At 37.3% G+C, this 25,849-nt stretch overlaps 2 protein-coding genes across 4 annotated transcripts; one reads left to right on the top strand and one right to left on the bottom strand.

Annotated features, from left to right (window-relative positions):
* The first annotated feature begins 1,683 nt into the window (after positions 1-1,683).
* LOC112555606 lies at positions 1,684-2,481 on the top strand. Its single transcript, XM_025224036.1, has one exon. It carries the CDS (start codon positions 1,684-1,686, stop codon positions 2,479-2,481), a length of 798 nt encoding a protein of 265 aa, XP_025079821.1.
* A 252-nt stretch (positions 2,482-2,733) lies between these two features.
* LOC112555095 (protein timeless-like) lies at positions 2,734-20,149 on the bottom strand. 3 transcript variants are annotated; one of them, XM_025223296.1, is made up of 24 exons: positions 20,089-20,149; positions 19,865-19,985; positions 18,968-19,346; positions 16,179-16,273; positions 14,762-14,820; positions 13,722-13,893; positions 12,979-13,118; positions 12,417-12,477; positions 12,018-12,071; positions 10,818-11,527; positions 10,293-10,362; positions 10,014-10,126; positions 9,250-9,363; positions 8,609-8,709; positions 7,275-7,467; positions 6,075-6,273; positions 5,604-5,743; positions 5,219-5,435; positions 4,832-4,906; positions 4,433-4,610; positions 4,165-4,224; positions 3,759-3,959; positions 3,449-3,560; positions 2,734-2,906 (listed from the first exon to the last, which is right to left on the bottom strand). In XM_025223296.1, exons 3-24 carry the CDS (start codon positions 19,059-19,061, stop codon positions 2,828-2,830), a joined length of 3,237 nt encoding a protein of 1,078 aa, XP_025079081.1. In that variant the 5' UTR covers positions 19,062-19,346; positions 19,865-19,985; positions 20,089-20,149; the 3' UTR covers positions 2,734-2,827. The 3 variants fall into 3 exon arrangements, with proteins under 3 accessions (XP_025079081.1, XP_025079082.1, XP_025079083.1); XM_025223297.1 differs by lacking the exon at positions 20,089-20,149 and having other exon boundaries at positions 19,865-19,996; XM_025223298.1 differs by lacking the exons at positions 19,865-19,985; positions 20,089-20,149 and having other exon boundaries at positions 18,968-19,500.
* Between the last annotated feature and the right edge of the window lie 5,700 nt (positions 20,150-25,849).

Below are 25,849 nucleotides of genomic sequence, written 5' to 3' on the forward strand. Positions count from 1 at the left end.
CCTTTCCAGTACGATTTGGTAAATTGCCTTTTTATTCAGATTGTCTTAAAAACGACAAATTTTTATCTTCTTCGTGCCTAGAAATGATCACATTACCCATTGTCTCACTAAAATACATGGTACTTGAACATACATAAAAAGGGAGATGCAAGCAGTTGATTAACTCAGCTAAAGGCCAAGTTGCATTAGTCTTTCATTCATTTTAAAGTGCTTTCATATCACTTTTGATCTCTGGCACGGTTTTAACTGGTTCCAGTCCTACCTGACGGATCGCACCCAGCATGTAGTAGTTGTAGGCCCCATTCTCTTTAAATTGTCTGTGTTGGTAACTGTCAGATTTGGCCTCAGAACCCATCTATTAAAGAAATAGCTTTCAGAGCAAGAATACTGTTCTGCAGACTCCTCAGTTCTTCCTGCAAGCACTTAGGCCATTTGTTTACTGGTGATTGTTTTATGTGTGGTTGACTGTTGTAGTCTTTCATGTGAAATTGATTGAACGTGCACCCACACTTGTGGAAACAACTTCTCATTATCCTTGTAAATATGCATTAGTCATTGGTCTAATGATAAATTTGCAGCAGTTTTATAAATTAGAAAAACAGATAAAAAGATGCAATCCATGCCTATTCTCTTCTTCTATACTAATAGTCTTGACGGAATGACACTTTGAAAGAGTCGGTAACAACTCTTCACATCATCAGAATTTGTAGAGAATGCAAATTTGAAAGTGTGTTTTGACGTATTGATGAAAACTGGGTATCACTTTCTTTTAACAGACACTAAAGAAGAAGGAATGGAAACCTGTGGTTCACCTCATTCAATGAAATCTGTGGAAGGGAGGTAAAACATCCCTTGAGGTCACAAAGAGAGAACAAAATCCAAGAGTGTGGTGCCACATCTAGTCATGATGGTGGAGCCTCAGAAGTACAAGATCACCACTGTCAGCACGACGACGAAGACGCTACTTTGGTCTACAGCAGGCTTGTGGCATTGCAGGATGGGCACAACCAGAAAAACGATGATTTGGCAGAGAAACAAACAAAAGCCTCAAGCATGACTTGTGAAGACACAGAGTCAAGATACAAAACAAATCTCAAAGAGATTGTAACAAAAAAAGGTGTTCCCACTGTAGTGTCAAAGTGGGATTCACCTGTTCGCCGTTCTCGCTGGGACATTGAAGAACAAGATAAACTCAGGAAAGGTGGGATCAAAGTTGAAGAAATGGGCATAATGAGTCTCCAGGAAAATGACGTACCTGGTAATCCCAGTCTACCAGTACCTCAAGAGTCTCAAAGCATGATGAGCAAGTCCCTTGGTGACTACAACAGGATTAACGATGAAAAGAAAAAGCAAGAGGAGAGAAAACAAACACAGATTTACAAGATGAAGAAGCAGATTCCAGAAGTGATGAGGCACAAGTTGGGCCTCCTGATGCTGAACCCCAAAAATTTATGAATAGAAGACAGAGAATTTTGGTACCTGGGCAGGGAGTGCATCTACCAGTGATCAAAATAATGGAGCAGACGACAGAATGAAAGTAGGTTGGGAAGACAAAAACCACTGCCTACAGCACCCTGTACTATTGCCCATAATTCTAGAAAGGATTCTGAAAGGGACGATAACAAATACTCACGCAGGTCACTTTCACGAGAAAGGGAACCGTACGGCAGTTGGCCTAGTCAAATGGGCAAGAATACTGAAGAATCATTTACCCACAAATCATCTAAGCATGTTTACAGGAGCCTGTCCTCAAGTGAAGATTGGAGACAATCACGAAGCCCATCTGCAGAAAGTAAATCGAGTGGCAAAAAGATCCAATATACTCCCAATAGTGAGAGGAGTTCATCTCGTAACCATACACAGAGAGAGGGAAAACTATCACAGCAAGAGGAAGTTATGTGGGTAGAGAAGACCACAAGAAATGATGCAGTATGGGTGGAGAAGACTCAAGTAACAAAACAAAGTCAGATACCAAAGGCAAGCAGAGGTTACATACATTGGGTGTTGCTGCTTCAAGCATTCATGATTCAGATCCAAAGGACAGTAAAACACAGCAAAAAAGCCAAAAGACGGGGAAAAAGAAAGCGATCAAGATCAGATTCCTCCTCAGATTCAAGTTCAGACACAAAGAAAAAAGCTCGTTCATCAAACAAAAAGTTTAAAAGGGCAAAACATTTCAATGCTAAGAAGAAACACAGGTCCAGTTCTCCTGTAACCAAAAAAGTAATGATGACTCCTTCTAGAAAATCTTTTGAAGGAACTTATAAGCAGGACTGGAATGTGGACCCCTCCAAGTTGAAGATAAAGCATGAACCACAAGTGGTGGGAGAACAATCTTCTTTTAAAGATGAAGATAGCAAAAAAATAAAATGGACGAAAGAGGAGGACATCCAGCTCAATCAGCTTGAGACTTTTCTAAAGGCTCTCAAGACCAAAAAAACTGAGCAGCTTCTTGCAGAAGGCAAACTGAAGAAAGTTTGAGTTGCCATTTCATGTTACTGTCAGTTACAAACACTGTAAATCTGTGTCCTGGATCCTAGAAGTACCACGACTCGTTGATCATCCTCAAGTTTGAAACAAGTTTTGCAAAATATTGGAACTTGTATTCCCGCACAAGGGGAAATGAGTTGACTTTTCATAGTTTTTACACGTTTTTGTTAGTATATAGTGTGAATAGTTATATCTTGGCGACCTGCTTCCCACCCTGTGTTGATTCAAGAAAACAGAGACACAAAATATTTTATTTCTTTATTTCTTTCCAGTCACATCATGCACATCTTTTATCATACAAATGCATACATTTCTCACACTTGTGGCACACAGTATTTCACACTGTTAAAATCTTTGTGTTGTTGAGGTAGCAGACAAAACTGAGCCACTGATGAGATTGATCTTTTGCAGGTAACCTGCAATACAAGAAAGATGTTCATTTATCATGGCATTTTCCTGATTAAAAACTAAGAAACTTAAAAAGTTCTTACATTATTTGGCGTAGGGGTGTACATTTATCTTAATGGTAAGATGAAAAGTGTGAACGATGCAGTTTCCCTTGGACTTCATCAGCAGTTTGCTCTATCACTGAACCTTACACATGTAAAACGTGTAGTGGTTAAATCTCACTGGAAGCAATGGCTAAAGACAATATTGAATTAAAAATCTGCAATGGTTATTAGCAAAGCATGCAGGGACTAATGCTTTTTTTTTTACTCCACAATTCTTTTTTCCTGCAGCAGATGCTAAAACCAAGATGCAGTCCCAGGTGCTAATAAAGCACTTTAGTTGATTATGCAATGCTAACACTTAGCTGTTGTTTACTTTTGCATCATACACCTTGTACCCCAGTCTGTATCAAGAAAAGTGTACTCTTTATATACAGAAAATTGAGGTCCAACAAACTTCTCTAAACCTCGTATTCCTTTTCCCTCTTTCTCCAATGCAGTAAACTCACTTGATCAGATGAGCCGTTCCCTCAACTTTGCCTGGTAAAGGATGTTCAAATGGAGTGAACTCGGTGTAGCTAGGATCATCTTGGACTTCGGCGAGATCAAATTTAACAGAATCTGCAAAACAAAATCTTTTTAGCAAAGACCATGCTGCAGCACTCTTGCAATATAATTGAGATTTGTTGCTGCTATGTACCCGAAATATTTCATTCACTACAACATTCAGAAGTGACAAGATCATCAGATGCGAAAGGTGGGAGGGGGGGACAGAATTATCAACACGCTAAGCTACATAAAAATGTGACGAGAGCTTACCAGTGCCAATTTCTCCAATCTGCTGGGCTTTGTGTATGAGTTCAGAAGGTGTCAGGAAGTGAGGAATGCGGCAGAAGAGTGAGTTTGTGTCATCAGCAAGGAACAAACCCAGGCTTTGTAGCAAAATGCTAAAGTAAGGATCACGCATAGCCATCTCCTGCTCTTCGCTCACAGTTACCAAAGGGATGGACTTGTCCTGCACTGAACAACGAACAGGAATGTTGCAATCAGCTCCCTACAAAACTTCTTTATGAAATACTTGAGAATCACTGAGCTAATAAGAACTGTACCCTTGACTACAAAATATTATTGTTACTATATTCTGAGACCTCGATCACTGACAGTACACAAACCCTGAAAGATGATGAAGCAAATGCATTGCAGGGTAATATATAGCTATACTTACATGTGAAGAATCTGGCAATTGGTTCTTCAACATAAACACGGTACTTGGCATCACGAACACCTGCATAATACAAAAAAAGCACTGACAAACTTCCCAATGAACTGACAGCAGAATTATACTTTCTAATTGTTTAAACAATATCTGACAGACACATGACTAAAAAGTAACTGACAAAAATATACATAAATATGTATAGAACCTATAGATGCTACTGACCATTGGCCTATGTAGTGTATAACACCTGCATGGTTTTGGATCTGTTACTCACCGAGTCGTATGTACGCAGCCTCCAGCAGCTGTTCTTGAAGCCAGCACAACTGTGGCTGAAACCCTGAGCCCTTGATCTTTTCTATCAAGAAAGGCAGAAGCTGATCGGATTCAAACGATGGAAGCCCAGCCAGCAGCTCTTCTTTCCTGCTTGAGTGTACCATGTCTTTGGTCTTCAGCTAGCACGACAAAAATTCACAATGAGGCATCTGTGTTGAGGAGGATAATATCCTCTTGATAAATTTCTTCTAAAAAGAGATCAAAATACAGATATTTCTTTAAAACCCATGGAATAGTTCTGTCAACTACAGAGGATGAATGAACTACACAACTACTGTGACAAGTGCAAAGCATTTCTAACCTATGTGAAGAAACAAATCATTAGGTCATTCATTGTTACCTCTTTAATCTCCTCTGACAGATTTTCGACCTGTTTCTCTTCCAGCCAGCCATTGGTTAGTAGATGAAGTATCACCTTAAAGAAAATGAAGTAAAAGGTCAAACATTTTTATAAACACAAATGTGCAAGAATACTAAATCCCTTTTCTTTCATCCAGATTTAAAATCTCCATAAAATACAATCCCTACTTCCCTAGTTGGTTTCTTTTTTAACCCAACACTTTAGAATGAAGGATAATGCAATCTCTAAGATAACTGTAATTAAATGATTATAAACTTTTACCTTTCTTATGTGAGATAAACCATGTGTCATTTACAGAGTAAAGCACAAAACTGATGATTTGCCAACATCTGAAATATCTGTGAAGTGTCAAAAAAAGGTGGACACCTGCTGTCTTGTGGCCGAGGAGCCATGGTTCTTTAAGTGCTTGAGAAGATCATCAACTATGCTGGCGGAGCCATGGGCATCAGTCATCCAAGTAAAGAGGAGATCTTGTTCCTCCCTGGTCAGGGGACCGGTGGGTTTAACCCCATCACTGCCAAAGCTTCGCCCAGTGCTGCTGGTGGGAGCTGCTTTTGTTGAGCTGCTTGTCACTTTGTCTTTCCTGGGAAAACATCAATAAGCAAAATTAATCAAATGCAGCAACAAAATGGTGACCCATCATATATATATAGTGCTGCTGCTTTTAAACTGTAACTCAAAGGTTTGCTTAAAAAGCTGTATTTTGACTTTTCTGGTAACCCAATCATGTGAAAGAAAAGTCCATGCTTACTCTGAATCCTCTGAGGCCTGGATAGCTTCCACATCTTTAGCAGTTAAGCCAAACAGATTTTGTGCACACTTCATTGGGTCTTCAAAGGCCATGGACATGAATGTCTCCAGGACATACTCAATCAGGTCATTGAACTCCACCTGCGGAATTATCACACAGACATCAGGACTGGCAAAATGTCACCAATTTCAAGCAACACTATGCTGAAACTGCTGGCTACAGCTTTACGTATCATGGCTGTTACAGCTCAATAAAGTGTGATGGAGCATCAAACTGATGTGCAAGTGGTAGAGGGTATACAGAAATGCTGACACGACTAGGCTTTTAACAGGGATTTCCCCAAATTTTTCCAGATTAGCAACAGAAAGCTATAGTAAAATAGAGTTGAGCAAGATCAAAACCTGGCATGGTTGACTTCAAATCTAAAGATTAAGTATTTATCTGCCCAGATTTCACAGCAGGATCACTTACATATTTACTGAATGTGACATCTCCCCAGATTTCACAAAAAGCTTTTAAGATGGGCAGCTGCAGCAGTACATCACAGCGGCTACAGTCACCAGCCACATGGTACATCATTGTCAGCACAGCGACATTCAGACTCTCCTTGTTGTTACTGTACTGTTCCAGCAAACTTCCATATTTGCGCATGACAGTTACTGTGGCATACCTGTGACCAAATAGATCAGTCTTTTTCACTTGCATCATAAAATATTTTAGATGAAACACTAACTTTTTCATGGAACTGTAGTAAGGTATATACATCTATTAAAGACTTACAACTCTACAACAAGACCTCTCCATGAAGCTTGTCTATGTATTTATATAGTTATATATATAAATAGTTTTAGTACTGTGTATTCATCTATGTTTTGCCATATTGTCAACATCCATTGTGAGATTATTGTGTGATAAAACTTGTTATTGTCTGATTATTATATGATGTTATGGCTACAAATGCCCCAGGGCTTATAGTCAATAAATGAAATGTTTCTCATAATTAAGTACTATGTGCAGTTAAATATTTCAAAGTTCAGAACTTTGTGACAAAATCTAATCCAAGAAAAGGTCAATTTATTTGTAGTGATTAGCAATGGCATAATCTGAAATATCAGATCTTATTTCATCATGATTTGTAGATAAAAGATAATGAGAGAAAATCACTTTTAATATAAATCATGTTCTGAAAGAATATTAATAATTATCTTTCAAAATATATTTTCATGTTTACAAACACTCTTGGGCTATAGATTAGAGTCAGTTCATATAAAGTCCAAGGACTGGCCTGACACTGAAAAATCTGGTTTTTAACTTTTGCTATAATATTACGAATACTTCAGAATCATAATGAGCACACCACTTGCAAGACAGCCTATAGACCAGGCATTAGATTTAAAACGCTGAACATGCTTAGATATGTAGCTCTGGCTATCAAAGCCACCATGACCTGCATATTGAGATATCTATATCACCTACAAATAAAGTGTCTCATAACAACACTACTAATAACAAGAAGCACTAAATGCAATGACTGAAGATCTGCAAAAGACAACAAGGGCACTATATAAAACACACCTTATTAACTGTCCCAAATTTCAGCGTGACAAGCTGTATCTGCAAATGCACAAACACAGTACAAAGGAAGCCACTGGTAGCACAATGAACACGTACTGTCGTATGTGGGACAGCATGGAGAACTTGTGTGGCAGGAAGCCGCGACAGACCCAGTCCTCTAGCAACAGTAGGAAGATATGGTTGGTGTGCACAAGATCACGCAGATACACTAGATCTTGTAGTGGTTGCTGATGTGTGCGGATCAGCAAGATGAACAATTGTTGGAGGTCACCCATCTGCGCCAGGCATCCTAAACACACATGCATATATCAACTCTATTAAATATGACTGTGCCAATTTTAGAAAGCATAAATGTGTTATTTTTGAATGCTCTGATAAGCACCATGAAAGGTTTTGAAGACAGCTGACCTAGACTTACACTTGTCTACATAACATGCAGCAAATCTTTTCACTCAACTTCACAGCTATGTAACCAAGCACAAATCTAACAACTTTCTTTGTTCAATTGTTTTTTTGTTCTTTTTTGGTAATCCAGTGTTTCCAATGATGAAAAGTGACTAGAAAGAAAGAGACAAATTTACTGCAGAAGTGCAGCACAGACCAACATGGAAATGACTTGCAGAAAAAGATTTTTAGCAAGGCTCAAAACAGAAACAAATCTTCAAAAGCACTTGAATGTTGTAAAAAGGACAGAATTTGTATGGAGTCCAGAAAGCTACCTATATATAGCTGAGAAAAGTGTCTTTCCTCTAGGAACCTATCTAAAAAGCATGACCATAAATGGGTATTTTTATACATGCTTCCGAACATAAGCAAAACTGGCATGTTTGAGTCAAATTAACTTGGCATGGTGTGCTGATACATTTTACTAGTCTGTGGTAGTCACTTGTCATATTAAATGGCATGTTAGAACACCAGTTTAATGATAACAAGACTGTCCTTAAATGTTAAAAACAATTCTTTCTGAGAACCTAAACAAGTTGTATCTAATTTCTCATTAATTATAAAGTGGTTGTATGAATGAAAAAAAAAACCCCAAGATAATGCTGCTATAAGCTAATCCTCTTGGTGACTAAGACAGATCTTATTCTCTACAGCAGTGGTTCTCAAAGTTTTTCGGACCGCGGACCACTTTACTTAAGTAAAAGCTATGGCGGACCACCAAAGCCTAAGTAAAAAATTATGGCGGACCACCAAGGTCTAAAAATCAACTATGAATTTCAAATTTAAATTGCCGCATTTGTTTCATTACAATTCAAAATTAAATGTCCTTTGTGACAGTAGTTGACATAAAACTACGTATACTCGTTATTTGTAATTAAAATGTTAATGCGAGGAATGCATCACTTTAAACATCACTTTGCTGAACATGACTGTTATGCATTTTTTAGTAAACTAGTAGTTCTCAAGAATGAAAAAATAAAATTTACTCTGTAGTGTTTGCAGATAAGATCCTTCCTTCAGATCTCGCTTAGAGTTGGCAAGAATCACTTGGAACATCTGGTTCAGTGTGCACACAACCAGATGCAACCTATGGACACATCATAAGCAACTTATAGTTTCTGACAAAATATGATTAAAGCAGATTTTTTTGTTTTGTTTGATGTACACATAAAATATACCCTTCAGCATTAACAATGGAAGAACAAGCAGAAGATATAAATGAATGAATAAACAAACTTTCCAAGAACAAACTCAGCAGCTATTTCTATTACGTAGTAATGTCACTAATTAGCATAAGCATTTTAAATAAACAAAGATCCATTCTTCTCAAACGCTTTCCTGTAAGACATTAATAAGAACTTTTGAAACAACTTCTGGTCGTACATGAAATCTACAATAGGCTGACTTCAGTCCAGTGCTAAATAATGGGCTTCTAACAATCTATCTCTGCATCTCCTAATCAATGCAATTCTCATGTCTTCTTCATATACAAAACTTCATAATATTATGTTTTATCTATTCCACAACCCCCCAAAAAAACCCCTAGTTTTCAAATAATTTATATTCAATTAAAGAAGCTCATAAGATTGACACGTGTTTTCAAACAATACTTAACTAAAATGTTTACCTGTATTTTATCAAAGAACATTTTTCCTGTCTCTGGTGTTGGATGACAAGGTTTTCACAGTTGCGGAACCCCTGGTAAATCAGGAATCCAAATACATCTAGGTTGAGGACATCCCTGCACCAAGAAAATCAAAAACAAAAAAATGAAATAACTAAATTTTATAAGAGCCAAAGATAAAAAGGAAAAAAAAAAAAAAGAAACAGTGAGATTACTGAAAAATCTCTAAATGGCAATCCATTAAGGTCGGGTGCTCTTGCAATCTTGGCAGAAAAATCTGTCACTGATACTCTTGTGAATTGTGCAGAATAGAGCATTGGTTCTCAAAGTGTGGTCCGCGGCTGACAGTCATCATATGTCAGCAAAGTGATGTTTAAATCGCCAGATAGGCTTGTAGAAAACTTCAGTTAAGTACGTAGTTTTATGTCAACTTATTTCTATACTACTGTCACAAAAGGACATTTAGTTTTGAATTGTAATGAAACAAATGCGGCAATTTAAATTTGAAATTCATAGTACAGAGTGATTTTTAGGACTTGGTGGTCCGCCATATTTTTTACTTAAGTAAAGTGGTCCGCGGTCCGAAATACTTTGAGAACCACTGGAATAGAGCAATTATTTCATACTTTCCTTCAACATTCAGCAAGTAATTTTTATCTTATTGCTTTTTGTTTCATTTTCTTTTGGTTCTTATTTTGGACAAATTTGTTGGCTTTAATTATTTTTTCTCTCTCCTTCTCTTTCTCTCTTACACTTTGAACACTCACTTAAATTTATCCAGTTCCATGTTGCTGTGGCGAGCATAGCTGATAAAAAAGCCCACAGTCCACATAAAGAATGAATCATCCAGTATGTCTTCATAGCTGCTCATTAGTGCTTTCTACAAAAAGTGACAGGACAATCACAGCATTTTAGTTTAAAATGTGATGACATTTTTTTTTCCTTTTACTACCAAGTAAACGTCCTGCATGAATGCACTTAAAAAATGTAATTGTTTTTATATCTATGTACATAAAGGAATAAATTATTCTTTTTAGGAAACTGACCATCAGTCCTCTGACAAGACTGCTCAGTCCTGAAGTCACAATTTCTGTAGCAAACTGTCGAAGATATGATCTGAAACATATTATTACCTTGCTCCATCACACAGTTTGCAAATGATAAACCAGAGAAACATAATCAAAATAATATTAACTGATATAAACCATTTTTAAAAAAAGTTTTTGAAAGAACTTGTATACATTCCTTGCTTTTTATGAAACACGCACAAACCTGTGCACACAGACACACCCTCCACTGAAATGAATGCAGACATGCTATTAGATTGTGGAGAGCACATAGATGTAAAAACAAAGGTCACTTCCCCCAAAATTTGAAGAGGGAAAAGAGTGAAATTGAACAAATATTAAAATAAATTTGCATTCAAATCTGAAAATATTTGAATCTGAGATTCAAAGTGCAGCTTAAACCAATAATTGTTATTATTTTGATCTGTTGTACATGTAGGAAAGTTAAAATAAATAAATTGAAAGAAATCTTGCACTACCTCTAATACTGCCTGGTATGCTTACATGATAATGTCCACATCCATAAGACATGACCCCGAGGACAGTTCTGAGGCAATCTCCTTTTCTGTGGCAAGATTTTTCTGGAAGTTTTCCCACACCATAGCAGATATTTGTGAGATGTCTTTTTCATCTTCATGTTTCCTGTCTCCTTTCTGAAACATTTCTGCACCATCTGCACTATCATTATCAGGATAACACTCTCTCTCTTCCAGGTTTTCCTGTGAGCCACCATGAGAAGTGCTTTCCCCTGATTTGAAACCAGAGTCAGATTTGTCTTTTCTCATGCTTTCATCGGATAAACTCATGTCCTCCTCATTTTGAATGTGACTGATCCTTGTGCACCCTTCTGCCAAAGTTATGGGGTCTGGTTTCACAAAGAATCTGCTGTCTTCCTCCTCATCTACTAGCATTATTTTGTCTTTGGCTTCTCGTGAAGTGGTAAAGTGCTGCCCATTTTTATCTTCTGTCGCATTAGCTGTACACTCAAAATGTTTCTCACTGTTATTATCAGCATCAACACAGGAACCGGTCTGCATGTCATCTGTTACAGTATTGTTCAAATGAAGCTGCTCATCAAAATGTTTTGACAGACCATGTGATGTCTGGGATGGCAAGAACTCAAAAATTTCTGATGCTCCGTCACCATCTGATCTGTCCTCCTCTTCCTCTTCTAGCTCCTCATCATCACTCTCACCATCCAATAGAACACCAGCCTACAAAGGACAAGAAACACACACCAAGGTCACCCTACAGTACTGAAGGCAATTTTTAAATGCAGTACCCACCGATAAAGTTAAATATAAACAAGACTATTATTTCTATATATGCTATCTTCTAACTTCACTACTCCTTTAGGGTTTCCAATATGAAAAATTGTAAGAGAGTTCCCAAACATACAAATTGGGCAGACTGAAAATGCAAACAATCTGGTGTCAGGGATCCAAAAGCATAAAAGATTTTAGGTTGGATGTCTCACTGTGCAAAACATCTGATGGATATGCTACCAAGAACAGTATATTATAATCTTATTTGCATGAGATTTTTCAACTAAACTTTTCCTTAGAAAGCATTCAATATCTAAATGAAATAACATTAGTCATGCCAAGAATTATTTTGCTTTTTATCTTTAAGTTCTGCTCTTTGCTCTTCCATTTTGTAGAGATCAAATTTTTTAAAGTAATTAATAAAAAATATGATACTTACGTAATCTTTAAAGACCAAAGATAACAGCTGAACGACAGAGACCACCCACTCTTCCTGACGAAAAAAAAAAGCAATGCATGCTCAATGAAAAGCAAGTATGTGAAATGCATTTTATTCTTTAAAGGATTTGCAACTCTATTGCCTCTAAGACCTTTCAATTTAATAACTTTCAACTTTCACCAGAAAGATTAGTGTATATGGGTGTTTTGTGAGATAAAGTCTCTTCACAAACTATACATGTTAATAGTAAGCATGCATAAAGTTTTAAAATGTCTTAACAGTTTTGTTCCTAGAAGGAGGTTCTACAAGTACCTAAAAAAGAAGGAAGTTCAGAAACGTTCATATTTTCACCTTTAACATACAAAATACAACATCCTACAACCATTTATAAAAAATTACCTTCTGTGGATGGTTCAGCAGCCGAAGAACCAGTTTGTCCATTTCTGACAAAAAGAATGAGCTGTCCAGAGAAAGAGAGAGAAAAAAAAAAATGCTTAATACAAGTGTGATGTTCACTTTTCAAGTGCTGGAACTAGGTGTACACAGCACACAATGTGGAGTGATTATAGGGACTTAAAGTCCTACAGTGCTTATTTAAAACTAGCATCTTTAAGTTATAAACAAAATTAATTCTATAGTTGAAAAAAATAAGCATACAAAAAGAAATGGAAAATCATAACTGGTCTATAAAAACTAGTCGCTAATGCCTGTTAACAGAATTAAGCAATTATCTTGATCAAACATTTCTATCTTTAAGCCCTTTTATTTTAAAAATACTGAAAACAAACCATTTTATTTAAATGATTGCTCTGCTTGCCCTTATACATATATATTTTACATATTTGCACTTGATGATCTGGATTTCAAAGACAGTTTAATCCTTTGGTAAATAATGCAGACCATTCGAGATATGAATCTGTGCTGCATCTATGTATACAACACACACATCATAAATACTGACCTGAGCAAAGACTGAAGGGTAATGGATGAATAGGATACAGGCATGTCACCACAGACAGGCCCACTGGTGTGCAAGAGGTTTCTAAGCAGGAGAATGCAGTGATTCAGCATCTGGCAATCAGCAAACTGCAACTTGCAGCTCTGAAAGATGCAACATCTACTTATTTATAAACTGCAAACTCCTAAGATTTAAGATCAAAATGTTAGAGGGAGTTGTAAATAGAAGTGACATAGATTACTTTATACATTTTTTTTCAGTTAAAGACAATAAATAAAAATGTAAGGAAAATATAAAAAACACTACACATAAGCATGCATTTTTTTTCTAAAGTGATATTGCAAGAACATCAATACAATACAACCAAACAAATCTTTTTTTCTATCACTGGACTGTACAGATGTTTGAGAGACATAAATGTGTAAAGCCTCAAAGTTGAAAGTTTTAACCCAAACTAACAGAAGAACATACTTATCCAGCAAATCTATAGTTTTTGCAGACAGATGCATTTGAAACTGGACATTGACAAATATCTACAAAGATGTAGTTGCCTAGTACATTTTTAAACCAGTGGTAACATTTTTACAATTGTGTCACATGTACTTTCTCCAAAATCAAGCAAAGATGGGAAGCATTTTTTCCTCAAGCACATTTTTGTGACTACACAATCAGCAACTCAGTCCCTCCTAATATATTTTTGCTGGCATACAAAGCATGAAAAGATTTGAAGACCTATGTCACTATACCTTATTTAAAGTTTGCACCATCATGGAATGAAGACTCTTAAAGAAGTCGATGTCTGAGCAACAGGCTTTTGCATTGTCTACAAGGGCCATGATCTCCTTCTGACACTGCTGACTGAGCGGTATATTCAACTGCAGAAAGACATCCAGGGGCTGAGACAAGTTGGCCAACAGCCTGTAAACAAAGATCAGCAGGACAGTCTTAGCAAAGCACAGAACATTGTAGAAGTCAGAGTTTCACCACGTTTTTAACAACAGACCAATGTAGTTCTTTGACTTTGTACCACACACAGTTTATACATATACCTTTTTGTACCATTCTGATAACAAACTGAACATATAAGCACCAAAGCGCTAACTGATATTTTTTAAAAAGCTGCAAATATTTCAATGAAATGTTTATATTGATGATTTCATAAGGGAACAGTCTTGATCAGATACAATGTTAATATACTATTTTTATCTTACTTTGAATAGCTTTGAGTTCTGTTGACATTTAATGCCAACAATAATAGCAATTCCCAAGTAATTATACACTTTTCCTCCACAAAAGTTAGATGAGAATAATTTTAAATAAAATAAGGAGCAATACAATTTTGCCTTTAATAATTGAAGATTGGACTAATCAGTATTAAGTGCTCCAGCATAATTATTATTAGTGTAAGTGCTATTGTCAAAAGTGAATAGATGAAGCATATGTGAAGAAGATACTGAACTGCACAGATTTTAGCCTATTCTTGAAGTGTACCTAACTAACTGAAATATACCAAAATCACCTCTATACAGTCAAGGTTGGTGACTAAATGCATAAAAGCTTGTGAAATCTTTTTGCTAGAAAACCATTATTATAATGATTTTCAACTTATAATTTGTATGAACTTTATAAGAAAATAAAAATAAATTTAAAAACAGCTGTACATTTCAGAATTAAATAATTTATTCTGTTGTTATATTTACAAATATTTCAAACAGAAAAAAGGAGATCAACATTCTTAAAAATTATCTGTTAAACCTCTTTCCCCACCCCCAAAAAGAGCACATACCTGACTGCTCGTGCAAAGATGTCTTCATCCACACAGGATTTGATGAGTGGCACAAGATCCTAGTAAACAAAAATTAATATTTCTTTGTCTACTGAAGAAAATTAAAACAAAAATTAAACGATCACATAAGGTTCTCTCAACTAGAGTTGCTTTTACAATGTCTGCACACCAACAGTTGATGCCAAATGAATTAAGACTAGCACAATAGGGTCTATTTTAAATTCTTAAGTTTTTTTTTTCCAAAGACTTCCTGGCTGATGTGTTTTTTAACTTTCCAAAGCAGGTGGGAGTAATTTTATTTTAAAAAGCAAAAGGCTTCCATCACATTTTCGCCTAAGGCTTCAAGCCTATTTGTCACCAATATATAGGCACATTATTAGGAAGATTTCTTCCCAATTTGGTGACAGCTGTTTATTTCCTATTCTTGGATATTTAATATATTTGAAACAGCATCTTTCATGGACCTGACGAGTAAAAAGAAAAGTGTAAGAGGATACCTGTCTTTAATTCTGCATGTTCAATGCCTATACTATTGTCAATATAATTCAATTTAGGCTTTTTTTCAAGAACATTTTGGACTCTTTGCAAAAATCAATAGATGTTGGCAAAATAAATCTACTCTGTAAATTAGATTTGTTAACTGCCTAATGGTAATGCTGTAGAGATACAATGTAAATTTATGAAATTTTCAAATGTTTATAGTATAGCATCATCATTACTTTTTTTCTATGCATCTTTATATAGGAATGGAAGAAGTACTAGGAACTGGTGATTTAGGGTCTAGACTTTATGGTACATTATAAAACTGAAGTATCGTTAATTACACCTTGATGTCCTACTATTTGTATGGCTTATTAATTACAGTATTAACAGGATTTTAAAAACAATACAAATTCACTCTCTTAAAAGGGATAAAAATTGTGTGTAAACTTAGTGTTAGTAAAGGTAAGTTCTAGCTGATTAAATTTTGCTTTTATCATTACTAACATAATAGTGATAAGCATAAATTTTACTGGCAGAATTTTTTTTTACAACTATCACATGAATCACATTTTTTATGACTATTAGTTACTACCCTGTACATATTGTTGCCATGATTTTCAGATCCTAGCATATAGCTACTTTCATGTACACTGGGATCTTAACCTGTGGAAACCATTACCACAATGGGAGGCACAGAAAGATTTGAAGAATTGTGTCTAAGTATAAAGACCACTGCAGTTAAAGCAACAGCTCTTTACAAAAACTACTTATCTGTATTCTCTATCATTTACCCATTTCCTGGCATGATGGTTTGGTTCCTTGCTACTAATTAAGCTGTTTTCATGTCAGAGCTGAATGAGCTTGCTGCTTCCAAAGAAATTGGCTACATAAATGCTTTTATTAATTATTTATTATTATTATTATGCATTCTCACCTTTTCAACAATTTTGTCAAAAGCTAGTTTCCGCCTTCCATTTCTCAACTTGGGGTCCTCTTTAGCAAGATTTGTGATTACCTCATCCAAAACATCTAGATAAAGAAGAACAGCTTTTTCAATAATATTCAGTACAATAAATAAATATGAAAGAAAAAAATGTCTGACATCCACTATACAATCACCAACACTGCACAGTTACATGATATGCTTAATGGTCACTGAGTAAACAGAAAATGTCAGTATATGGAAATAAACCAACACTCCCCTCTAACTCTCTACATGAGGGCTTATACTGTTTAAGTTCAAAAGCTAATCCTGTGGTCATTGGTTTCAATGTCAGGTGGTCAGGAACTTTCCAAGGATAGATGTGTGTATGACGTTACAATCTGTTGATGAGAGTAATGATGAGGGTAGTAAAGTTTGATAAGTCAAAGGAATGTTCTGCTTAAGTGTCTGGCTGGTATCCCTATCACTCTTTTCATTTTATCAAAAATGAACACCTAAAAAAATTTGCAATCATCATGTCTGACTTGGGCTTTTCCTATCAGCAGGCATTTCAGACCATTATAAGATCCAAAATATGTCCTTTTTATAAGTTTTTTCCTCTGAAGTTGTGGTGTCTTTTAACCAGTAACTGAATTTGTCAGTTGCCTTTCTTTACCATTTGGAAGTCTGTCTTTTTTTAATCACTTTAAATCACAAGTGGATGCACTGACATTTAAAATATAATTACTTTGATTTACTGACATTTAACATGCATTCATTATATTGGATTGTTTTATCTGGGTTCCCCTCTGAGAAGCAAACATTTTAAAAAAAAACCTAAACAAGCTAAGATAAAAAAAAAATATTTCTCCTTACTAACATTATTTCTTTAAATATTTTAGTTAGGGTCAGCATGCCCACTCGTAAAATAAGATATGAATTTATTCTTCAGGAAGTATTATGACCTTTAAAAAGTCTCTTCTTATAATGAAACTGGAGTTAAACTAAGGTAAAGTAAAGGGTCCCATAGTCGAATGGCTATAGGTGAAATATTGGATGTATGGTATCAAGTTCACAGCATATTAATTTTAAGAAAAAAAATTGCTAGATGGGTAGAAGAAAGTTTCTATCCTAAAATCATGTGCACTGGCCATCACATAACAGTGCTTCTGAAATAAAACTAACTAGCATGGGAATCATAAGCATTGCTGCATGATCTGACAAACTCATAAATCAAAAGATGGTTGAAGGTTCCAGTCACAAAGCCCAATCAAAATAGAAATAAGAAAGAAATAAACACAAAACAACACAAAACTAAAAAAAGTTGTCAAATTATAACAACTAACTCCAAACACTACTAGTCAAATTATGTGAATGCAAGATACTGGCATGGGCAAGAAAGTAATGACCAATTACAGTTGTAGCCTTACCTGTAATAGTACAGACCTGCCAGCAGCCCATTAACTGTTGACTACTGTGGTAGCTTTTCCTAACTTTGTTATGTATTAAAGTGCATTAATTCAACACCCACATCACACTTAGTTTCTGCATTACACTTATATGTAAGCTGTTGTTTGGCAGTCTGTTCACCAACACTGAGACATGAAACTATAGCTTACACCATAACACTTGATCTTCGGTATATTTCCAATGGACAGGAACAATTTCCCAATCACAATAAGAGAACACGGCAGCTTTAACACAACTGGTCACTTTATCTTCTTTGAATATTTCTTCGTTAATTTAAGCATATGCTGTGGTTAAATCGCAATAAAACAGATTGAAACCCTGGCACTGAAGCCCCAGAAACATATATATATCTAAGCATGAATGTATATGTGGGACAGTGTGTCTGCGGGCACCTTTTGAAAACATAAGGGGCGGGTCTATGCAAATTAGTAATGTCGTGAACTGACACCTTCCGCAAGCAAATGGCTGCAGATGGATTTCCCTCCTATAATACATACACTGGGCTTTGACGGCAATGGTTTATAATGTCCTCTATCATGATTTTATCACCACTTAAAACAAAAAACAATTTGCTAACTTTTACAACAGACACTATGCACTTGTCAACGTGACGCCAACAGACAAAGCAGATGCATGCTTGCAAAAGGAGTTCAAACAAATAAATTTTTGTCTTATATCAGGCAGATGGTGTGGTTAAAAAAAATGCAGGCATCAATATTCAATGCTTTAATTCCGCTGCTTATGGCTTGAGTAAATTGTGACTTTAATAAGAAGATGATTAAATATGTTACGTTTAGACTGATGAACATGATTTTTTTTAAATCAAAACTTAATAAAACTGAATAAGTAAAACTGCACTATTCTGAATATTGCATGATCTCTTAATTACATCTGCAATATCAACAGTAATGTTATTACCTAACCTTTGACCGCGTGTCCCGTCTGCTCATAAAATGTCCTGCTTTCATTTAATAATTTCAAATTCGTCTCTTTCGGTGTTCTTTGTCAGTGACAACACCATGATCGGTCACGTGTCCCGCTTTCGTTCCCGAAACATCTGGTCACCTTATATTACCACTTGTTAATGTTTCCCGAGAAAACAATTTTTCATAAAGAGCATGCTTAATAATCTTCAAACAGCAATTATAAAGTCTGTTACAACTGTACAAAAATTACAACACAAAAAGCTATGATCTTAGAAAATTCAGTTCTGGAAATGAAAACATTAATATTGCAACCCTGAGAAGGGACAGATATATAACTGACGGAAAAGATAGAGGGGAAGGGGAGCAAAACCAGGAAATACAGATGCAATCACAACACTGAAGTACCTTCACAGTCATCAGCTGGTAGGTAGACATCTTCGACCAAGCTACCAACGCCTAAGGCACTGGAGCTGCCTGGTTCCATGATATTCCACTCCATCTTTTTGTCTTCTGTATATCAGTTGCTCCAAGTTTTTTTAATTTAACGTTTGATGCTGTTGTTTTTCACTGTTGTTATCAAAGATGATGTTTAAATAAAAACAAAAATGATGTTCGAAAATGTTCAGTCTAATAAAGTCCACGTGCTCTCTGTTAAAATTGGAGATGACGTTGCGACGAATGATTGCATTTGATTAACGAGCATTCTCTGCAGCCTGGCAAGTCCTGCTCCCATTCCTCTGCCTCAGGCGAAGAAATCGTACTTAAAAAGGCACAACAGACTGGCCTGTGAAAAAGAAAGATTATGCCGTTAATGAGGTTCTGCAATTTTCCTTCTTTACAAACAAATATGCGTCAAATGAAAGGGTGCTCTTTGCATCTGCCTCTACACCTTCCTGCTGCATGTTCATGCCAATGTTACTGTTGTGCAAGTAGTGGGTCATCATCATCATACCGGAACTCGTGACCTCTTTAGCCCTCTCAGTGACATATAAACACATCGATAATACAGCCGCTGTAGGGCTGTTCTGTTCTTATTCCTTCAGCTATTTTGTTTGCATACTCTTCTCAAAAATTACATTTACATTACAACTTAGTACTCACTCAATCAACTGGTGACAAAACAGCAAAATTGAGAATTAGTGCATAAGCACTAACTGATAGTAGAAACTGTAATTATTAGATCTGCTGCTGCAGACAACAGTTCTTTTAAGACAATTCGAATGTAACATGTTGCTGTAAACTGTCAAACTCTACATCCATTCGACCATTGCGAACAAGAAAGAATGGTTGTCATTCACTCACCTGTACCGATAATATATAACGACCTTCCGCTGGCTTCACTTGTGCAGACGACCTGACGTCAAACATGCCCGGATGAGACTATTTTCGTCTGCTAGCTGTCCTCTCACGTTTCTTTTATTACCTTTATTATGATTAAATTTGATACAATTGCATTAAATGAAGCTTAATTTATGCATTTTGATAACAAAATAATGAAAGAAGACAATTATTATCCGCTAATTTACCAGAATCGCCTCCGCGTGCAAGCAGTCCACATGGTGCGAGCCAACACGTGCCGCGCATTCACGTTTTGAAGAACAAGGTCAGCTCAAGACGGCGAGTGCAGGTACTCGAGGCCATCGATGGCTCAAAACTAGGTTGCCGTCGACATGTAGACTTGCGTGGATGTTGTTTGAATGTGTTGGGGTTGAAAGTCGAAGAGCATTTAATTAACAAATTTACTGAAGTGACTGATTCTGAAACTAACGGGCATATGGAGGCTGCAAGAACTTAACGCCGCCAGCTTAAATTTAATTGATTTTTAGAAAAAGAGTCCATTTGTTCCAAGGACTTGTTTATTAATTAGGTGGCTGTTCTGCTACATCAATTTAATTTTTGTCTATTGTTGACAGATAGAAATACTTTAAATGACAAAGTATTCCAGAATTATGTATATGGCCATCAGTTTTGTTTCACGAGTATAGATATGATCGATCGGTGTTGTTTCTTTTATACATAGAAATAGATATATATATCTGTTGCTATAACTCATTCTATTCTTATTCTGTTGTTTTAGTGATATAAATTCTAATCGTGAGGGGTAGTGAAGAATAATAACATTAATACACGAATCGATCATTATTATTTATTACTGCTACTGCTGACGACGACGACGACGACAACGACGACATACGATTGTATATGGGGGAGGGTTGAATCGATGAATAATCTGCGATTGCTATTTTGAGTGTTTCGCTAGTTATAGTTTCTTCAGACGTGGGAAGACAGGCGCGGTAGCAGCATGGATTATCCACGATCCTAGACAATAGTTCGTAGCGACAGTCGTGTCCTCGGCCACGTCTCTCATGATTCTTGCACCTACCCACTCATGTCACCTCCACGTTTACCAAGTCAATGAGACTAAACAAAGGTACACACGATCGCTCGTAGTGTGGAATCAGAGTAAATATTCTGGTTTGTGAATCGTCCAGTGCCTTCAGTCGAATGACAGATGAGTCAGTTTGTGCACGTGACTACTATTTATTGCACACCGAAAGCCACACAGCTACCCACTCGCTTAATTAGTGATTTGGTGTTTAAGAACAGTAGAGAAATGAAATAGCAGAGAGTTTGCACGAATTGGCGAGATCGCTATAAATAGTTGAAAGAGAAAACTTTATCATCATCATGATGGAGAGTTGGAATTTCGTCAATGCCCATGATGAGAATTATAGAATTAGAGACCTTAATTATTTCCACTTGTGGAACCAAGCTCAGTGTGATATGTACGAACGTCTGCAAACAAATCAACAACCACGCACGCACGCGCGCACACACACAGAGCAAACGTTAGTAAACGGATGATGCACCAGATGAGATCAGCCCACCCTTCCATAATGTCTGACCATTTCTCCTTTATAGTTTGTGTCTTTTCACTTAGTAGAATACGTGATCGATCGAGTTATTAGCACAGTCCTCTCATAATGTGTTTTTTGTAAGAGATGCGAAGGATCCATCTGTAGCATCTCATCTCCATGGACTACATTTTCTTTTCCAAGTCTGAACATTTAATGTCAGTTATTTAGCTTTCTGGTTTTAGTTTCTGTAACATACATTTTTTTTACATGGTGGGGTTGTTAGCCCTACCACAACCTAATTTACCTCTAGGTGAGGTGTCCACCTTAGTCGCCTCTTACGACATGCCTGGCTGGATGGCAGGGACCCTATTCTTACAATGCTTGCTAGGCAAGCATACCCCGGGGTCCCACAGGGACAAAAGAGACCACATAGAGAAACTGGCAGATGAAGCAGAAAATGCAGCAAGTAAAAATGACCTGAAGACACTGTACAAGATAAACAAACAGCTAAACAACGGGTTTAAGAACAGTGATGTGCCAGTGAAAGACGTGAACGGTAATGTCATCGAGGGAGAGGCAGAAAAACTACAGCGCTGGAAGGAACATTTTGAGTCGGTTCTGAACAGACCAGATCCCCCTCAGCTTGCAGACATCCAGCCAGCAGCTATAGACCTTGACATCTGCACAGACCCACCAAGCCTGGAAGAAGTGACAGCAGCAGTCAAGACAATGAAGAGCGGCAAAGCACCAGGGGCAGATGGAATAACAGCAGAGATGTTGAAAGCAGATATAAATGTGACAGCTCCCAAGCTGACTGAAATCTTCAAGCAAGTTTGGGAATCAGGGCAGCTCCCTGTTGCTTGGAAGACAGGGCTCATCTTCAAGTTACCCAAGAAAGGAGATCTTGGAGACTGCAATAATTGGAGGGCATAACACTTCTTTCCCTCACCAGCAAGGTCTTCAGCAAGATTGTTTTGTCAAGACTGACGGCAACTCTTGAGAAAGACCTCCGACCACAGCAAGCAGGATTTCGTCCTGGGCGATCCTGCTCCGAACACATCTTCATTCTGCGACAGATTCTGGAGCAGAGCAACGAATGGAACACACCGCTGTACATCAATTTCATCGACCTGGAGAAGGCTTTTGACAGCATCCACCGCGAGTCCTTATGGAAGATCCTGAGGCATTACGGAGTCCCTGCAAAACTTGTTCAGGTCATTGCAATGCTGTACAGCGATTTCAAATCCCAGGTTGTCTGTGACACAGAGCTCACAGACCCCTTCAACGTCAGTACCGGGGTGAAGCAGGGCTGCATTCTGTCGCCGTTCCTCTTCATCCTGGCCATGGACTGGATCATGAAGACTTCCACCGACAGTGAGAGGAGAGGGATCAGATGGACATGACTATGACAGCAACAACAACGCTGGAAGACTTGGACTTTGCTGATGACATTGCCCTGCTGTCACACCGCCACCAAGACATGCATGAAAAAACAAAGGCCTTCTCAGAAACAGCTGGAAACCTTGGCTTGAAGGTCAGCACAAAGAAAACGAAAAGTATGAGAGTGAACGCCAGAGTCCAAGACGGCATCAAACTAAATGGAGAAGAGATTGAGGAAGTTGACAGTTTCACCTATCTTGGGTCCAAAATGTCAAACACCGGGGATGCGGAGGTGGAGATTCGAGCCCGACTGGCGAAAGCCAGCCAGGCCTTCGCCTCACTCAGGAGCACATGGAAGGCAAAAAAACATCAGCCAGAAGATCAAACTGAGAATCTTCAAGTCAAATGTGATCAGCACCCTCCTTTACGGATCAGAATCCTGGAAGATGACCAAAACCATCAGTAACAAGCTTGACGTCTTCCAAAACAGATGCCTCAGGCGCATACTTAACATCTTTTGGCCAAATACCATCAGCAACGAAGAACTCCACCGAAGAACTGAAACCGAGTCCATCACCACGCAGGTTCAACGAAGGCGTTGGCGATGGATTGGACATGTGCTCCGCCAGCAGACAGCAGACCTTTCCAGAGTCGCCTACGATGGACTCCAGACGGCCGAAGAAAACGAGGCCGCCCAAAGGAAACTTGGAGAAGAACAGTGGAAAGGGAGATGAAAGGAAAGGGCTGGACATGGGGTCACCTAGAGCGGGTTTCAGCAGATCGACATCGGTGGCGGACTCTGGTTGAGGCCTTATGTGCAACCTGATGCACGAAGAGGAATAGATATTTAGCTTTCAGGAACCTAGTTTCATACGCATTTAGAAAGCCGGAGATAACTGTAAGGAGCTTTATTTGACAGATGTTAATGTTGTCATTCCAGATATTTCAGGTTGGCGAGCATGCTTCTAGCCCCAAGTATTTGAAATTGCGAACAACTTCTAGTTTCCCCACCTTGACTGACATTCGCGTAGACATGTCGTTAGTGTTGTTGTTCATCAACTTACTTTTCATGCTTTCATCTCCATATAGTAAATTCTCAAAGCGTTCAACAAGATCATCAGTCTCTTGTTCTTTGCCAGCTCATCCATTTCATCGGCAAACTGCAAGTTGAAGATTTGGGTAGAAAAGAAACATTTGTTAAATGTCTAGGTTCTAATGTGTTATATGGTGCGAATATGTATATGTGTGTATAAATATACATATGTGTAGGTGAGTGGAGCGCGTGGATGTAATTTAACAAACATCAACCTTTTCTGTAGAATCAATTGTCTACACTCTACACTAATGTCATGGAACTGCACGTGAAAAGGGCTACAGTCGATTCCCTCCTGTCTTGATACCTTTTAAAAGACTCCTGTGGTAAATACAGGGTCCAACACAGGAAACACAAACACTTAAATCAACAGAGCATCAATATATTTTCTTCCACAACCTTCTCACAACTCCTCGTTAGACATCTTAATCTCCAAATAAATTCTTCAAAGGATTCTGGGGTTATCGTTTATTTTTGCAGCAGTTTCCTAGTTTCATTGGTACCTAGGGACCTCGTAAGCCATTTTCCATTTCGTGTCAGAACTAATCAATCTGTCTTGTGAGAATTCTACTGAAAAAGGCTAGTGTCTGACCTGTCGATTCATTGTTTTCCGAGTAAAAAAGAAAGTTAAGACAGTTTCTCGAGTATCCCATCTAAAGTAGAAATAAAACAGTCACTAAGTAATTTCTTGAACAGAGTTTTTTCCTATGTGCTTCCACGCAAAAGTAAAGGCCACACCAACTTTTATTTTATTTATTAGAATTCAATTTATTCTGTAAGAGCAAGACACTTAAAGGAAAAGGTAAGTGAAACGATATTAAATGATAGATACCGACGTTCTGTGTAATTTTCACTCAAAATTTGGAATTTCAAACTAACCCGTTATTTACAATCGTGTCTGCAACACATATGCGTCGGTTTTTGGAGGCGGCCATGTTTCAGACCCTATAATCAGTGACATAGAAGGTACCAGTTAACAAGAAATATAACTCTGTTACATCATTTTTCTCAGTTTTTCCTCATTCTATTCATGTTCGAATTTGAAATTGTATGACATGATCCCCAGATCCATGTCCTCGCTTTCAGGATCCCACCTTGGAGACAAAGTGAACAACGGTACTGAATGGATTGAAGGACATCACTCGACAATAAAACATGGTGGCTTCTTTCTATCGCCCCTCATCCCAGGTCTGTGTTTTAGTTACGAATGTTTTGTACCCCGAGATATTGAGCAGAATCGATCCAGAAGGCCAATGTGTATCACTTGAGCCCAACTTGCCAGTTCACTTGCCTTTTCCTTTAATGAAATGAAAAAGAAAGAAAAGAAAATTCTCATGAATTTAGAGTGGAAGACAAGAAAGAGTATGGCTAGTAATCGATAAAAAAAAATCTTTCAATTTTAAATTGAAATGAAGAAGTAGCACAAGCTGTCCCGATTACAATGTTCGACACATTTTTACCATTTTTGACATGCTATGGAACAGAAATGAAATGAGTAGAAGAAGCAAAAGAAATAAACACGTAAAGAAATAATAAAAAATGCAAAATCTGTAAAGCGCATATTCACTCTCCTGAGGAGCATGCTCTTGGCGAAACATGGACAGCATACGAGGGACAGGAAAACAAATAACATATGAACTATAAAAGAATAAGCAACCGTACTAATGAATAATAAAATCAAATACAGAAAACACAAAGAGGAACCAAATAACAAGAACAAGAGCTGAGAGTAACATGATAGGAAGGGTGTGACAAAGGACTAGCATTATGGGAAAGGTTGTAAGTAATAATGTTTACGGAAGAGGTGTGTTTTCAAAAAAAAATCATAAGTTTAAAATTAAAATACTGATAGGAACACTTTAAGAGGCATTATGACCATGAACTTATTTCAACTTGAAAGTCCAAAAAAAAAAAAAGTAGAATTTATGGTCAGAATACCTCTAGCGAAATCACACA

This window comes from Pomacea canaliculata, linkage group LG14 (assembly GCF_003073045.1).
Source record: "Pomacea canaliculata isolate SZHN2017 linkage group LG14, ASM307304v1, whole genome shotgun sequence".
Taxonomy (NCBI): Eukaryota; Metazoa; Mollusca; class Gastropoda; order Architaenioglossa; family Ampullariidae; genus Pomacea; species Pomacea canaliculata.

Coding starts and splice junctions, on each gene's coding strand:
- LOC112555606 (XM_025224036.1), top strand. CDS start 1,684: ATGGGCAAGAATACTGAAGAATCATTTACCCACAAATCATCTAAGCAT.
- LOC112555095 (XM_025223296.1), bottom strand. CDS start 19,061: ATGGAGTGGAATATCATGGAACCAGGCAGCTCCAGTGCCTTAGGCGTT. Junction 4,907..5,218: donor CCTCGGCCACAAGACAGCAG/GTGTCCACCTTT, acceptor ATTTTCTTTAAG/GTGATACTTCATCTACTAAC. Junction 2,907..3,448: donor GGAACGGCTCATCTGATCAA/GTGAGTTTACTG, acceptor CTTGTATTGCAG/GTTACCTGCAAAAGATCAAT.